Here is a 16,419-nt window from a genome sequence, read left to right on the forward strand (position 1 = left end):
CCTGCCACATCGAAGCACCTTACATGTGCGGTTGAAATGGCGCCTGTGGAGAAGGAACAGAAGCCAATCGCAGGCATCCATCAGGCGCAGAAAATTCAGACAATACGTCAGCTAAAGAAGTTAAGAGCATTTCAAAGTGAACATTTTTTTCATGTTAAAATGCCTGAAAAAGTTCTATCCAGAAAGCATGTTGTGTAACAAAGACATTGAGAGAAGGCGATGGGAGAGTCCTGTTCTGTGTTCGTGTGGAAAGACAATGATTCCCGAGGGGTCCACAGAGGTGGGGCAGCCCTGGGCCACAGTCGGCTCGGTAGGTAAAGGTGAAATGGGCCCTTGGTTAATCACTTTTGTTCTTCCCCCCTTATTGGTGGCCTTAGCCCTGGCTGTGGATAGATTCACCTGTGGCACTGTCAAATGAACTGACCTGGGCCCCACACCAGAATAAATGAGCAGAATCTCTGGGCTGGGGCATGAGGCCTGTGTCCTCCTAAAAGGTCCCCAGGGTTAGGGAGGCAAGATTAACCAATAAAATTGAGAACACATGGACACAGGAAGGGGAACATCACACACCGGGGCCTGTTGTGGGGTGGGGGGAGTGGGGAGGGATAGCGTTAGGAGATATACCTAATGCTAAATGACGAGTTAATGGGTGCAGCACACCAGCATGGCACATGTATACATATGCAAGAAACCTGCACGTTGTGCACATGTACCCTAAAACTTAAAGTATAATAATAATAAAATTTTAAAAAATAAAATAAAATAAATAAAATAAATAAAAATAAACTGGAAACCAAAAAAATAATAAAAAAACCCAAAAATAAAATCACTTTTCATGAACAGAGCAAAAGAAAAAAAAAAATACAGGACGCCCAGTTAGGTTTGCATTTCACAAAAACATTTGATGTTTCATGAAATATGTGACAAAAATTTTCGCTGTTTCTCTGAAATTCACATGTAACTGGCGCCCCACGTTGCCTGGCAGCCCTGCCCAGGAACTGCCAATGCAGTGAGCAAGAGAAACAGTAAGACTGCTTTCAGTCTGCTCCCCCTGACCCCAGAGGCTTCAGGCTGCTCCCCTGACCCCAGAGGCTTCGGGCTGCTCCCCCTGACCCCAGAGGCTTCGGGCTGCTCCCCCTGACCCCAGAGGCTTCGGGCTGCTCCCCCTGACCCCAGAGGCTTCGGGCTGCTCCCCCTGACCCCAGAGGCTTCGGGCTGCTCCCCCTGACCCCAGAGGCTTCGGGCTGCTCCCCCTGACCCCAGAGGCTTCGGGCTGCTCCCCCTGACCCCAGAGGCTTCGGGCTGCTCCCCCTGACCCCAGAGGCTTCGGGCTGCTCCCCCTGACCCCAGAGGCTTCGGGCTGCTCCCCCTGAGCCCAGAGGCTTCGGGCTGCTCCCCCTGAGCCCAGAGGCTTCGGGCTGCTCCCCCTGAGCCCAGAGGCTTCGGGCTGCTCCCCCGACCCCAGAGGCTTCGGGCTGCTCCCCCTGATCTCAGAGGCTGTTTCAGAAAGTGAGTACGAACAGCAATAGCCTGAGATTTGAAGGCCACATTTTTCTAAGCTTTGTAAAATGCCCTTCACTCTGTCTTTAAAGTAGTGTTTCCTGGGTAAGCATGGTGGACATATCTTTAAGGTATCTTTAGTATAAAACTTTATTAAGTATAGATGGTAGTGCAGGGGACCTAACGCCGCATGCATTTGGAATTTAGATCTGAAACAGGTTGTATAAAATATAAGTAGGTGTCACTTTTCATGCGAACAATGTTCAAGTTTCACCACAGGCAGATACGATTTCATCTTGAAGTTAGCAGATATTTAAATTAGAAACAGTGTGCCTTTCTACTTCAGCACTTTTTAATTTTTTTTCTGAGTCCAGAAAAAATACAAAGTTAAGTGTATGTTGCTGTTAGTCATAACTGAATTCCTTCGGAAGATGATGTTGTAATTTATCGGAAGGCATGGTGGTGTTTAAGCTGGTAAGGCCTGCAGAGCTCCGGAGCGGGACGCGAGGGGGTGACGAGCGCACCTGGTGACTGGAGCCGGGCTCCGCTGTCGTGCGCCTTTGCAGCCATCTGTTCTGACAGAGGCACTGATTGTCATTCTTAGTTGAGTGGGGTTGCTTCATTAGTGACTTTGAGACTTTCTCTTGGCCTGATTTAAGTGACATTTAACCACTGGTAAAAATTCTGCAGACTTTAGGGGCAGCTTCTGTGGAGACTTGATCCTCGGTCCAAAATAAAATTATGATCATTTCTATCATTTTCAAAGAAAAGCCATTAGTAATCATTACGGCAGTGGCTGAGCGCGGCTGGTGCACAGCTGCGAGTGAAATGGAGGAGGAAGCCAGCATTAAAACCAATCAATGTCATTGTCCTAACGGAGCAGAAATGAATCCCTAATTTAAACAGCCTTCAAATCCTGTCATTAGGGAAGCGGCTCAAATGTAGGCTCGAGCGTGCTTTCTGTAAAAGTAAACTTTTCAAGAGTTAGAAGAATCTAGAAATGGGGCAAGCTCAGATGGCTGAACTCTGCGCTGACTGTCAGAGGGCGGCTTCTGCTGAGCGTTCCCTGTGCGTCCCGGAAGCAGCTCCTGTGGGCGACACCCGATGGGGACCGCGCTTTGCTCCGCAAACATTGTCACTGCGCCTGCGCGGTGACTCCAAGAGCCGAGGCCCACGCCTGTCCCCTCCCCCCACGAAGAGGTACCGTGGAGCACGTGACCTGACCCCTCCTCACAGCAGGAGGCAGAGGGGCCGGGATGGACCCCACGCCTCCCTGACTTCCAACCAGGCACCTTCTCCGGCTCCATGCTCATGGCGACGCAGCCGATTTTGCGTGCAGACCTGTGTGCTACCCATGGGCGGCCAATGAGGAGAAGGGCTGTGTACGACCACGGAGAGCTGCGGGACAGTCGGCCGGAGAAAAACAGGAAGAACTCAAAGACAGGCACCTCCACACCTTTCCACACATCTCCAGAGGTACATGTCAACCCGCCCTCCACCCTCCACTGCCATCCCACCTACGCATAGGGAACAGGTAGCATTCCTTGGGAAGGATGGAAACCGAGTTCTCACCCAGGCGAGAGAAAATGCCAGGATCCCAGGGGCAAGCTGCACAGAGATTCAGCCTCAAGGGAAGTCCAGGAGGATCTGGGCAGGGCACAAGGTGACAACGAGCTCAAGCTGTGCAGGTAGAACCAGGCGGATCCGTGTAGCAAGAACTGGGGGAGAAGAGGCAGTGCCCTAGGAACCCAGACGGCTGCCTTCATCTCCGCAGCTCTGAGACACGCCTTTGTGGACGCAGGGCATAGACGGCTGCCTCCATCTCCGCAGCTCTGAGACGCGCCTCTGTGCACGGAGCGCAGAGACGGCTGCCTCCATCTCCGTGGCTTTCAGACACGCCTCTGTGGACCCAGCATGTAGACAGCTGCCTCCATCTCCGCAGCTCTGAGACGCGCCTCTGGACCGAGCGCTTAGACGGCTGCCTCCATCTCTGCAGCTCTGAGACGCGCCTCTGTGCACCGAGCGCATAGACCGCTGCCTCCATCTCCCTGGCTTTCAGACACGCCTCTGTGGACCCAGCATGTAGACAGCTGCCTCCATCTCCACAGCTCTGAGACGCGCCTCTGTGCACCGAGCGCATAGACCGCTGCCTCCATCTCCCCGCCTTTCAGACACACCTCTGCGAGCCCAGTGCATCCCTGGATGAGAATGAAGCAACGGAATGGGACAGTTAGAGGGACGGACCCCAGGGAAGACCCAGAGACACACCTGAACTTGTGTGGGAGCCGCGAGGGTCCTGGTGAAGTTTCCCAGATTCTGAACCTTGGTTTAATGGTGAAGGCTTCACATTCTAATCCTCCTGTAAGCAAAGGTGTCCATCAGCTAGGAAAACGTCCTATCGGCAATGAAAAGAAGTAAGTGTGCTTTTCAGAAATGGAAGGGAAGCAAGCCCACTGCCTCCTGCATCTCCTTGGGCAGCGGCTGGGTCCTGTAGAGAAGCTGGGGCGGGCAGTGGGCACGTCAGGGGTAGATGCGGAAGGGTTGGACGCGGCATGACCCTGCTTCTTACCCTGATTCTTCCGAGGCAGTGCTGACAGCATCTGTTTTATGGTTTGGGGTTCTGTGTCCATTTCATTTCGAAAAAGACCTGTACTATAAAAAGTGCAGTGTGGACTCACGAGACTGGTGGGAACGTGTTGAATCTCCTGACCACGGTGGGGCTGGCCTGCCATGCCAGGAGGACGCAGGGCCCCTTCCCTCCCATTCTGCATTGGAGGGGGGCAGTAGGATGAACCCATAAACACATAACAAACACTCTGCAGGGCAGGAAAAGCTGCAGGGCCCATGCACAGTGGACGAAAGTGGATCATGTCCTTCTCTTGGTGTTTATGAGGTGATAATACTATTGTTTCCTTTTCCATCAAGAAATCCACTCTTTTCTTATGAGCAATTTCCCTTCTCATGTGTGAACCTGGTTTTTCCTTCTAATACTTTGAAGGCCTAACTGCTTCCTTTTGCTTCCACATTAGCATGATTTGGAGACAACTTCCCCCTGAGAAGATGCAGTTGTGCTTTGAGTTTAAAAACCTGTCAATTTAAGGTGTGCATTTCCTCCTCTTTCTCCCCAAACCTTGCAGTTGGCATTCACGGGGCAGGTCTTTAAGAAATGAGGGGCCACTTGGGCAGGCATGGTGGCTCACGCCTTAATCCCAGCACTTTGGGAGGCCAAGGTGGGTGGATCACGAGGTCAGGAGTTTGAGACAAGCCTGGCCAACGTGATGAAACCCCATCTCTACTAAAAATACAAAAATTAGCCAAGCATGATGTCAGGCACCTGTAGTCTCACCTGTTGGGCGTCTGAGGCAGGAGAATTGCTTGATCCCAGGAGGTGGAGGTTACAGTGAGCTGAGATTGTGCCATTGCACTCCAGCCTGGGCAACAGACCCAGACTCCATCTAAAAAAAAAAGGAAAGAAAAGAAAAGAAACGAGGTGCCACTCAATGCAGCCTCCCCCACACAGACACCACCACACCACACAGCACACAGAGCTCCAGCCACGGGGCTGAGGCTCAGCTTCATGGAGATCTAACTCTTCTGTGGCGGCAGAGAACAAACTTAACTTCCCCAGGCCTCAATTTCTGCATCCCAGAACTAGAGATGATCACTCCTGGCGTAATCAGAGTGGTAGGGTGTTAGAGTGAGGTCCCGAGATATGCCTATTGGCAAATGTACCTTTAAATCATCATACGTGCCATTTTTCTTCATCGATTCTCCATAATGAGGCATTGCCAGGACCCACACCAGGCGGCAGCTCAGCCCCTGGCGGTCTTGGTGCCCACCCTTCCCTGCCAAGATCAGACAGGGGCCAGCGTCAAGGTCAGTGGAGTCCTGTGGGTTCATCGTGTCATCTTCCAGGCAAGCTGCCTGCTCGTGTGGTGGCCATGCTGGGTCTGAACCTGTGGCCTTCCCGGTGCAGGAGAAACGACACCAGAGAGCCAGTGCCAGTGTGCCGGGGCTGGCTCAGATGCCCGGCAGCTGTGGGGGAAGCATTGTCTCCACTTCCAGGACAAGGAGAGGCAGCCGAGGACGTTTACTGTCCCGTGTTACCCGGCCAGACACCCCAGGGCCCCTTCTCTTCCCCTTCTGCTGTGCTGCTCTGAGCCGGAGACTGAGCCGGCCAGGGCAGCCGAGGCCAAGAGTGGCGCTGCTGAGGGGCCGCCATCATGAGGGGTCAGAATGTGGTGGGTGAGCCAGGACTGCGCTGGCCGGGCGAGGTCGGTGTGCTGAGGCCACAGTGTGCTTGGGTCACAGTGGTGATTGAAACGTTTGGCTCTGCACCTACTGGGAAGCCTCTTGCTGGAGGACCCTGGCTTTGGTCTGTGGTTGTGCTGACATGGACATCTTTGCCTCGCAGGATGCAGATTGCAGACGCTCATCGTCTCGCAGGCAGCTCCAGCTCGTTTGGTGGCCGTGCTGGGTCTGTGCCCGGGGCCTTCCCCTGTATGCTTTCGCTTTCTAGTGTCTGCGATGACGTGCGATTCACTAATCACCTGGACTCAGCGCATCTCTGTGTTAAATAGCGCGTGTCCATCTGCAAAGCACACGACAGCCCCCGCGGCCACTGGGTGCCGGCGCCCAGCCTGTCCCGAGAGCCTCTGACAGCCAAGGATTGGCCCAGGTGTGGCTGATGGATGAAACAAGACTGTGAGCATTCCCAGGCAGTGATGTGGGGCCCCCAGCACGGTCCTCCTTCGAGTGCCCGGAAACACAAGCCTGCCTGATACATAGAGAATGTAAAACGCCCACTGGCTTCCCTGAAAGTCAGGTTTCTTCTTGCAAGTAAGTCTACCCTGGGGCTATATGGTCCGTTGGTCACTCACCTGCCCACAATCATTTCTTTGCTCTCTTCTGCCTCTTCATTGGCGGAGTGTTCTGCCTCCCTCCATCATCACTGAGGAGAGCCCTGTTGCAGGTCAGTGCAGAATCTCTACATGAGACATTGCGGTGTCGGTGGAAGCATCACAGGGCCTTGTGGGGGCGCCGAGAGGAGTGCATGGGGGCTGGAACCTGCAGGTCTGTCTGCGCCTCTGTCCTCTCAGTATGCGCTCTGCCTCTCTGGTGCTGATTTCCTCACTTTCTGGAAGGTGTTGATGATGCAGCCACCTGGGCCCGGGCCTCTGAGGACCAGTTCTGGGAAGCATCCTGCTTCCTTCCCTTCTCAAGGCGCACTGCCCGAGTCTCCCTTCCAGGAAGTGTGAGCAGCTTGTGACATTGAGACGACTCATCACTTAGCAAAGGAAGGCAAACGTAGCGCACCCAGCACAGTGATCACGGCGCCCTATGTTTGATTAAGGGCCGTCACAGACCCTCTGAGAGCCACCCAGACCCCTCTGGGCCACAGGGGAGCAGGACAGCCATTTCTCTGAAGCTCAAGGGTGATCAGAGATGTTAGAAAGTGCGCCTGTGTTGTATGTTCACTCGGGACAGGTCCACGCTCTCCAGGCAGCACCCGAGGCACCACACATGCCATCCACACGTCCGCTGCTGTGCCCAGAGGTGTGCGTTGCTGGAGGAGGGTTGGGTGTTGACTCCAAGGAAGCACCAGGGCACAGAATAGCTAGACGACCTTGCTACAGCTCCCCCGAGATGGTTTACGGGGTCTCCAGTCACACGTTATGGAGTATGGTTTACATGGTCTCCAGTCACACGTTATGGAGTATGGTTTACGGGGTCTCCAGGTCACACGTTATGGAGCACTGCCTTCATCAAGCTCCAGCAGATGAGAAAGGTGACTCCTAAAGTACGTTCTGCCAGAGGGACCCTAAGCGAGGGGTCTGAGTGAGGAAGCCACACCCGGAGTTGCCGCGGTGAAAGACTGTTTCTCCAGTGAAGACAGATGTGCATTCCCACGTGTGAATGGATGATTCCCAAGACTTCTCAGTCAAAGGCACGTTCTGTTTTGGTGATGGAAATGTGAGGTCAGAGGTCAGCGCTGTCAGTTTCACAGCACCGATCAGCCTCACACATGGGATGGGACAGCGTCCAGCCTCTCCCTGGGAGGTATTCAGTTTGGACCATGGGAAGTAAAGAGGCTAGGTGGAGGAAGCTTACGGTCACGTGATTTCAGAACGTCTCAGAGCGCAGAGAGAGCTGTAGTTGTATGACAGCAGCCAACGCTGGCTTCCTAGGCCAGGCGGCCCGTCTTTCCAATGACTGGTGGAGCAAATGGTTCTCCTCCCTCATATGAGGAGGCCGGGAGAGAGAGATCTACTGGAAGAAGGAGGATTCCCTTGTCTCTTTAAGCATAGATAAGGGCATTTCTGAGGTCGCTGAGATGGTAATTAACATTTCTCCCATGCTGTCCCAGATGCTGAAGATGTAAGGAAGAACATGGCTCTACCCACGGCCTGTCCAGGCGAACAGGGTTCTTGCCTAGTGAGGGTTCTGGACTGGGGGTGGGAACGTGGTAGAAGTACGGTAGTCCCCTCTGTCCACGGGGATAAGTTCCAAGACCCCTAACAGATGCCTGAAACCTCAGCCAGTACCAACACTTGTAGGTAGATTTTTCCTATTGTTGACAAAAAGAGTTGAACTCTGTAAAGTATTTTGAAGGGGTTTATTCTGAGCCAAATATGAATGACCCACGGCCCGTGGCACAGCCTTCAGGAGATCCTGAGAACATGTGTCCAGCGTGGTCAAGATACAGCTGTTGGTTTTATACACTTTAGGGAGACATAGGCCATTGGTCACTACCTGTAGATGTACCTTGGTTGGGTCTGGAAAGGCAGGACAACTGGAAGTGAGGCCTCCCAAGTCATTATGGAGTCAAACATTTTCCGATTGGCCATTGGTTGAAAGAGTTAAATTATTGTCTGAAGACCTAGAATCCATAGAAAGCGATGTCTGGGTGAAGATAAGGGGTTGTGGAGATGCAGTTCCCACCGTGCAGAGGAAGCCTCTAGGCAGCAGGCTGCAAAGAGGACGGATGGTTAAGTGTTTTTTATCAGAGTCAATTCTCTCCTGGATCTGGGAAAAGGAAGGAAAAGGAAGGAAAAGGAAGGAAAAAGAAGGGAATTCTCTTCAGAATGTAGATTTTCCTGCACTATTTCAAGATACGGCAAAATAAATAAATAAAAAATTACACATTTGGGATGGAAATATTTTTATTTTGTTCTTTATCTGTCACATGATGTGCCCGAGTCAGGTTGGAAAGCGAGCCATGTTATGTAGGGTAAAGAAAACCCCTCTAATGAGACTCCATGGTTTGTAGGGCATGACTCCCCAGGCCCCTTGGATGGGAATTTGGGCAAGAGCAGAAGAAAGCCAGAGTGCAGAGCTCACTGTGTCTGTGCAGCCGTGATAAAGCTCAGCGTGTACGTTAAGCACAGTAAGAGAGTAACCTGAATAACTGTAATGAAACCGGCACGTATAACAATCTACTTTAATAAAATGTATGTGAATGTGGTCTCTGTTTCTCTCTCAAAGCCACTTATTTCATACCTCAGTGACTGAAGCCACAGAAAGAGAACCTCCAGGAAGGGGGGGCTGCACTGTACAAAATGTAGGCTGAAAATACAAAGCCTCGTTAGATAAGGAAGGATGGTACTCACAGTTATACTGACACACATGTTGCATTAAGCTCTCCCAGCTAGAAGGCCACACCACACTCGGAAACCTTCCGTGCATGTACCCTCAGCCCATGATGGATTTTTAACTTTGAACGGTGTCACCTGAGCCACACAGCTTCCAGACCTCCTGTTCTCTCATCTGATAAACAGCAAGGGCGGGTGGGAGGAGATCAGGCAACAAAGCATTTGTACTCCTACAATTCAAGGCTGACCTTCAAACGTCCCCACTGCTCATTCTTGGAGTGCTGTTCTCAAGATAATTAGGTGTGTTCCTCCAGCAAATCGCAGGCTTCCGATACCAAGCTTGAGCTCTGTGTGAAGCACGTGGCTTTGCTAAACTCCATGCCTGTTGCTGCTGGTGTTGTTAGTGGAGTGCTCATACTTGTCATTGCAACTGGGTGATGTTGGCCCATCCTTCAAGTCCACCCCGTGAGAGCCCCTGCCTTGTCTCTGTGTGCATGTGTACTGAAAGTCTGGTGTAAGGAGGGCTGAGGTTGAAGGGCCCATTCTTTTAGTTTATCCCCAAATTCCTTTCTCACCCAGCTGGATGCTCTGTTCTCACATTACTCACACATGTGACGATGGTCTCCGTAGAAACTGTAGTTAATTAGAACTGTCCATCATATTTCTACATGAATGAGACCATTCCAGTCTGTGGTTTTATATTATACTTAATGTGGACATTTGGCAGATGTATTTCATTAGCTGAAAAACGCAGCTTAAACTATGCAAAAAGCGCTGTTAGCCTTGAAGAAATGGGGTTATGTTAAATCATTTGAGCTGTCTTGTAAGATACTTAACTTAATTCAGATAGCTACTTCTTATACATGTATGTTTTTTAAAAAGCTGTAACTGGGAGATCCCATGAAATGAAATCTTAGTTCACATTTACCTGAGAGGCGACTGTATCCTCTTCATCAGCATCTCACATTCCAAATATGTCATCTTCTTTTCCCAACCTTCTGCCAACTTGTTGAAAATGGCAGATGCCGATTTGCTGAATCAGAGATGGTGATCACAGTGTAACTGGCTCCAGCATCATATTCTGAAATAAATCCGTTTGCAGACTACAGCCTGGCTAACAGCGTCTGACACTTGGGTGGGGGGTGGGGGCAAATGTGAGATGTGCCTCAAAGCCTGTCCATGAATATTGGAAACCCACATATATGTGTGAATACATGCCTAGAGTCTGAACATGCAATCATATTTATATTTTGGGCATATATGCCAAAATGATGACAAAGATGTGTGTACACACATGTGTCATCATTCTGATACCCCATAAATAACATGTTTACATGCACATGTAACGTGGTGCCAAATGCTCCCTTATCTGATGCTCCCTGCCCCCCTCCTCAGGCCACTCCCCACACCTCTCACTGTGGCTGGTGTCAGGCAGAGCTTCCCTGAGATCCGGCTGTGTCTACACTGCCTCTGCAGCCAGGTAGAAACCAAGGCAGCCTGGAGAGTCGGCACCTGGTTTCCTGGGCAGAGCCTCCCTGAGATCCAGCTGTGTCTGCACTGCATCTGCAGCCAGGTAGAAACCAAGGCAGCCTGGAGAGTCGGCACCTGGTTTCCTGGGCAGAGCCTCCCTGAGATCCAGCTGTGTCTGCACTGCATCTGCAGCCAGGTAGAAACCAAGGCAGCCTGGAGAGTTGGCACCTGGTTTCCTGGGCAGAGCCCACTGGGAGTAGAGCCACTGGATGATGCTCAGTCCAGCTCCTCAGGGACCAGTTAAATCAAATCACAAGCTTGTCTGTCTCCCCAGTTCCCTGTTGCCCCACACATGGAGGGAAGACAGTGCTCAGTGACCCCAAGACCTTTTACAGCCACATGGTGATGTCATTCTAAGAAAGTGATGTCTGCTTTTGTGTTAGCACAGAGTGAACAATGGAAAATCAATGCCAGTGACCTGGATGATCTCCCAACGGAGGGAAATTAAATCAGCGTTTTGGTCAAAGTGGACCTAATATGAACTAATATTGAGCACTAAGATCACAAATGCAGGCTTTGGACATTGCAAAATGAGGCTTTGAATGGCATGACGCTTTCTAGACCCGAAGGAAAGTCTTTCTCATGGGCGACGCGGGGCCCTCATGGGACTCACCCAGCTGGAAGGAACCGGGGAAAATCAGAGTGGGCTGATTTTACTCAAGTCTGTTCCAATGCAAATAAGGCCTAATAAATTTGAAGTTAGGCCAGAGTTAAAGCTGAGAATCATTGTGACTCACTGCCTATGTCCGTGTCTAGGTGGGAGAAATACATGCATCTGTGGTCACAGTGCTGCTTTACAGAAAACAGTGGTTGTTCCTGAGGTTATTGGCACAAAATGCTGGGCTCTGAGCAGTGACTTTTGAAGAAATACAAAGGTGTCTGTCGTGTTTGAACTGTTGAGTGTGGAGGGTTTTGAAGATGTGCAGGGAGTGACTGCAGTTTACACCAGAAACGCATTAAAGAGTGACTTTGTTTCTGTCTTTGCAGAGGAAGAAGCTGGAGACCTGGTCCAGCCGGGCATCAGCTTTCCGGGGCCGGCAGAGGAGGATCTAGGTAGAGTACAGACGTCAGCCCCACTGTGGCGGGGCCTGGACAGAACCGGGCATGCTCCGAGCACCTCCCATCATGCAGACCGTCCCACAAACACACGTTAGCATGTTTGCCTTTAGAAAGGGAGCTAAGAAGAACTAAGTACAATGCGGCACTTTTTTCCAAAAATAATAGTTTTTAAGCATTACGGAAGTGCTAGGTGAGGAAGGGCTGTTCCTGGCCCTCAGGAACTGAGGCAGCCGTTCACATAAACGATGCATGTCTCCAGAGGTGAAGGACCCCTCCTTCCCTTGCTCCTCTGTGACTAAACATATTCTAAGCAAACTCAGGAAGCAGGGAGCTCCCGCATTTGCATTTTTCATGTAGAACTTCCTTGGCAGGAAGCAGCTCATATCTCCAGCCGGCCCCACACAATGGGGTCTGGATGCTGAGTATGACTGTGCGCTTCCTTCCAAGGGCCCTGCGAGAGGCTGCCAAGACACACTTTCCCCGATGCTGGTTCAAATCACGTGGAAATTTCATTTCTGAGCTGCCACCAGCACAGCAAAGCTGGTGCCATATTTGCCATCAGTCTTTTGACGTGGAGCTATGCTTACAAGAACAAGGCCCAATGCTTCTGTTAAAGATGTGAAATGTTGAATACATTTGACATCAAACTGTTGAATAAAATCAATGTCAAACCACAGCTGAAGACGGAAGCCCCATCAGTGGCTCTGTCTGTGGTTATTCTGTAACCTAAAAGAGGTTTGTTGCTGTCTGTGGTTATTCTCTAACCTAAAAGATTGTCAGCCTCTTTCTCAAGCCACTGACAGCTGTCTGCAGTGACAGCACTCAGGGCTGGGTCATGGATCACAAGTTCAATTTATATTTAAATGTGCATTTTTAAAAACATATTTCAGACTTTTAGCCAATGCATCTATTGCTGGTTTGATTTGCCTAAAGAATAATATCGAAAATTGAAGGAGTCCACTTTGTATAAAGCTGTGATTTTTGTTAAAGGAAACTACAGCCAAAAAATGTTTGCTTTTCAATATAAGATGATGGAAATGGGTAGAGTTCTAAAGGATGACTGTCCATTATTCACTGCAACAGAGTCCTAAATTTGTTGCTAACTGACGTTCTACACAGCCTTTCTTCACTCGGAAATAGACGAGTGAAAGTATTTCGACTTCTCATTAGGAAGGAACAGTGGCTATCGTGTTTGAATAATTATGCATCTGTTTTTTTAAACCTCAGTCTGGCAATACTCCATCGCAATGAATCTTCACTACTCAGCCTGCCTGGGGAGGCTTCCCAATGCACGTGACTCATTTGACATTTGTTTTCTTGAGGCTTTGGAGGTAGCTCAGCTGCCTTTGCACTGTCTCTGGACAATGTTAATGTCATAGTTGTGTCTATTCCAGTTCTTCTCCATAGCAGCGGCCCCCACGTGCCCTAGGGGCCTTCTCTGGGGCAGCAGGAGGCACCTGGGGTGGTTCTGCTTGGGCTCAGGCACAGTGAGAAGAACCTGGAGGCTGGAGCAGGGGGCTCCAGAACTGAAACAAGGGTGCAGGAGTCACTCTGGGGAGGCCAGCTTTGCCTGGATTCTGACCCTGGACTCCGTGGTTGAGAGTTTGTTTGTTCCACAGCCACACAAGTGAGCATCAAGGGATGAGGCTGGGGGACGAAGGAGGCAGAATGTCACATGGGTGGCTTGGTGAAGGCTGGATTGTAGGGACAGAAAGCATTTTTTCATCTTAGCCCTTTGGAAGTAAGTTCAACAGCATTAAATTTATTCATGTTGCTGTATAGCCGTCAGCACCTCTGTCTCTAGAACTTTTTCCTCTTCTGCAAGTAAAACTCTGTCCCCATGAAACACTCAGTCCCTTCCCCCTCTCCAGCCCTGGAACCCCCATTCTGCTTTCTGTCTCTGAAACTGACTCCTCCAGGGCCCTCCTAGAAGTGGAACCACACAGGATTTGTTGTTTTGTGACTGGCTCATTTCACATGGGGTAATGTCTTCTTGTTACTGCACGTATCAATGTGTCAGACGCCCTTTCTGTTGAAGGCTGAGCCACACTGCACTTTGTGGATGGACCACACTAGTTTCCGTTCCTCCGTGGACAGATCCCGGGTCGCTTCTCCTTGGCCATTGTGAATGGTACTGCTGTGAACACAGTGTGCAGCTCTCTCTCCACGTCACTGCTTTCGGTTCATTTGGGTAAATGTCCAGAAGTGGAATTGGTGGATCCCATGGTGAACCGATGCTTCCTCGTTTTGAGGAACCTCCACACTGCTTAGGGACAGGGTGTGCTTTGCGAGCTGCCTCTACAGTCTTGCCATGGGGTGGGGGTTGGCCGTTGTAAGAATGAGAAGGGTCAGATGTTAGAAGCTCTGGAAAGAAGGAAATGAGAGAATTTGGTGACGGTTGGCTGAGAGGACCCTCAAACACGTGCCTGGCTTTCCCCTCTTGGGGTGCTGCGTGGGTGGAGGACTCTGGAGGGAGAGGGAGGAGCTGCTGTAGCCATCTGGTGAGCCCAGGGACCTGAAACAGCCAGGTGCAGGCACACGGTGACCTGGAGTCGCAAGATTTGTGCAGAAGTGCACCTCTTGAGGAAGGTGGACGCATTGGTTCCAGGGAGTCCTTTTAGCCCATTCATGGAAATATTAGGTCTTGACCCTGGTTCTATGTCAGTCAGGATCACTTGGGGAAAGTTTAAAAACATACCAGTGCCCAGGCCCCACCTGATGTATTTGTCTGAGGAAGGACTTGGCCATTGTCGTCTTTAAAAGTTCTTTACCTGATGCTTTTTTTTTTAATGGAAGAAACGCTTCTTGTTTTACTTTAAAAATATTTTTTCTAGCTTTATTAAGTTATATTCACAGATATACATTGTGTATATAGTGTACAACGTGATGTTTTGATACAGGTATACGTTGTGAGATGAGTCGACAAAGCTAATTAACATCGTGCCACCTCACATCCTTATCATCACCTTGTGCTTTTAAGAACATTTAAGATCTCATCTCTTAGCAATTTTCAAGTAAACAAACCATTTAACTGTGGCCACCACGTGGTACCATAGACCTCGTCACTTACTCCTCTTGTCTAACTGAAATGCTGCACCCTTCCGCCAACATCCTCCCAGTTCCCCCCAACCCTCCCTCTGTTGACCACTGTTCTACCCTCTGCTTCTGAGTTCTGTGCTTTCAGATTCCACGTGTAAGTGAGGTCACGTGGCACCTGTCTTTCTGTGCCTGGCTTGTTCCACTTAGCATGATGTCCTGCAGGCTCATCTATGTTGTTGCAAATGCTAGGATTTCTCACTTTTTAAGACTGAGTAGGTATTCCACATTTTCTTTGTCTGTGCCTCTGCTGATGGGCCTGAGGTTGGTTCTGCGTGTTGGCTGTGGTGAACAGCATCTTAACGAACACGAGAGAGCAGATACCCCTTCCACACATCGATTTTATTCCCTTCAGAAAAATACCCAGAAGTGGGATTCCTGGATTATTCCTTTATCATTCTAATGTACCCCTAGGATTGAGAATCCTGATATAAAACATATGAAAGGATAATTAAGAGAAAAAGCAAAAAACACAAAAAGAAAGGAAGGAAGAAGGAAGGAAGGAGGGAGGGAAGGGTATCTGAGTTATGTTCCCAACACTATCATAACAACATTGGGAGCAAATAGCATTATTTTAGACATTTGTTTTTCCAAATTGAGTGTTCCAATCTCCTCATCTTTAAATTGAGAGGGTTAAATGATGATCTTTAAGGGATCTTCCCAGTCACGAATTTATGGATCTATAATTCCACTGGGTCAAATTAAAATTAAAAACACTTCATAATGATCTTGATGCTATTACAGTGAATGAGTAACTATCATTTCCAAAATGCTGTGGGACATTTTACAGCACAGTACAGGTTAAAGTCATAAAGCAATGAAGTGACATTTGCTTCTGGTCCTATTTCAAAGCATCAATCTTTTTTTTTCCAACTCCCCTCAGTCTTCAAAAGCTCCAAGGAAAGCTGAGTAGCATTGACTGAAGAGCTTAAGATACCATTAGTGCCAGATGAATTAATAAAACCGCCCACACTTGTGTTATTACCCATTACCTATTAAGAGCATTTGCGTTCTCTGAAGCTCATAGAGTGTAATCTATGAAAAGTAATTTTATGATGGGGAAAATGGCTGTGAAATATAGGAGGATAAGAAAGATTTCCATAAAATTAAAGTCACTGATAAGATGAATTAATGTAGCACTTTCAAAACGAATACCTTGAAAGAGAAAACCTCACTTTCTCCGGAAGAAATGTTTCTGGGGAAGACCTTCAGACACACTAGAATTAAATTGCTCTCTTAATAACTTTTGAAACATTGGCTCATTATGATGTTACTTATAAGAATGGCATTTTTTCATTTTCCCGAATGTTATATTTAAATCAGCTGTAAAGAGTTGGTGATTCATTTGCATCTATGAAGAGTGCTATATTGACCCAAATTTTGCATTGATAAATGAATGCAAAATGAAATTTTTAAAAGTTGGCAGATTAAATTATCAAAGGATATTAAGCACATATTATACATGCAGCACAACACTGAGAAAATGTACACACTGTGTAATTTTGAAATACCTGAATATTAAAGTAATACTTAGAGCCTTCCACCTGGCAGGCACATAGATTGTGAACATGTTTTTATAGAATAGAACATCAGCTAGCATAGCTTTAATCATCTCCACAGCATTTAAGTGCACCAATGTCTC

General features: G+C 49.1%; 1 protein-coding gene across 6 annotated transcripts in view; it reads left to right on the plus strand.

Annotated features, from left to right (window-relative positions):
- Nucleotides 1-16,419, plus strand: part of DLGAP2 (DLG associated protein 2) — a 968,326-nt gene that overhangs the window by 753,603 nt on the left and 198,304 nt on the right. For 5 of the 6 annotated variants that reach the window (XM_055347993.2, XM_063709014.1, XM_055347996.2 and 2 more), the window contains one exon: nt 11,610-11,675. In XM_055347993.2, the coding sequence (XP_055203968.2) occupies nt 11,610-11,675 (66 nt within the window). Of the gene's footprint in view, nt 1-3,448; nt 3,915-11,609; nt 11,676-16,419 lie in introns of those variants that run through there. The other variant, XM_055347995.2, reaches the window with a different exon arrangement.

Source organism: Gorilla gorilla, chromosome 7 (genome assembly GCF_029281585.2).
Source record: "Gorilla gorilla gorilla isolate KB3781 chromosome 7, NHGRI_mGorGor1-v2.1_pri, whole genome shotgun sequence".
Taxonomy (NCBI): Eukaryota; Metazoa; Chordata; class Mammalia; order Primates; family Hominidae; genus Gorilla; species Gorilla gorilla.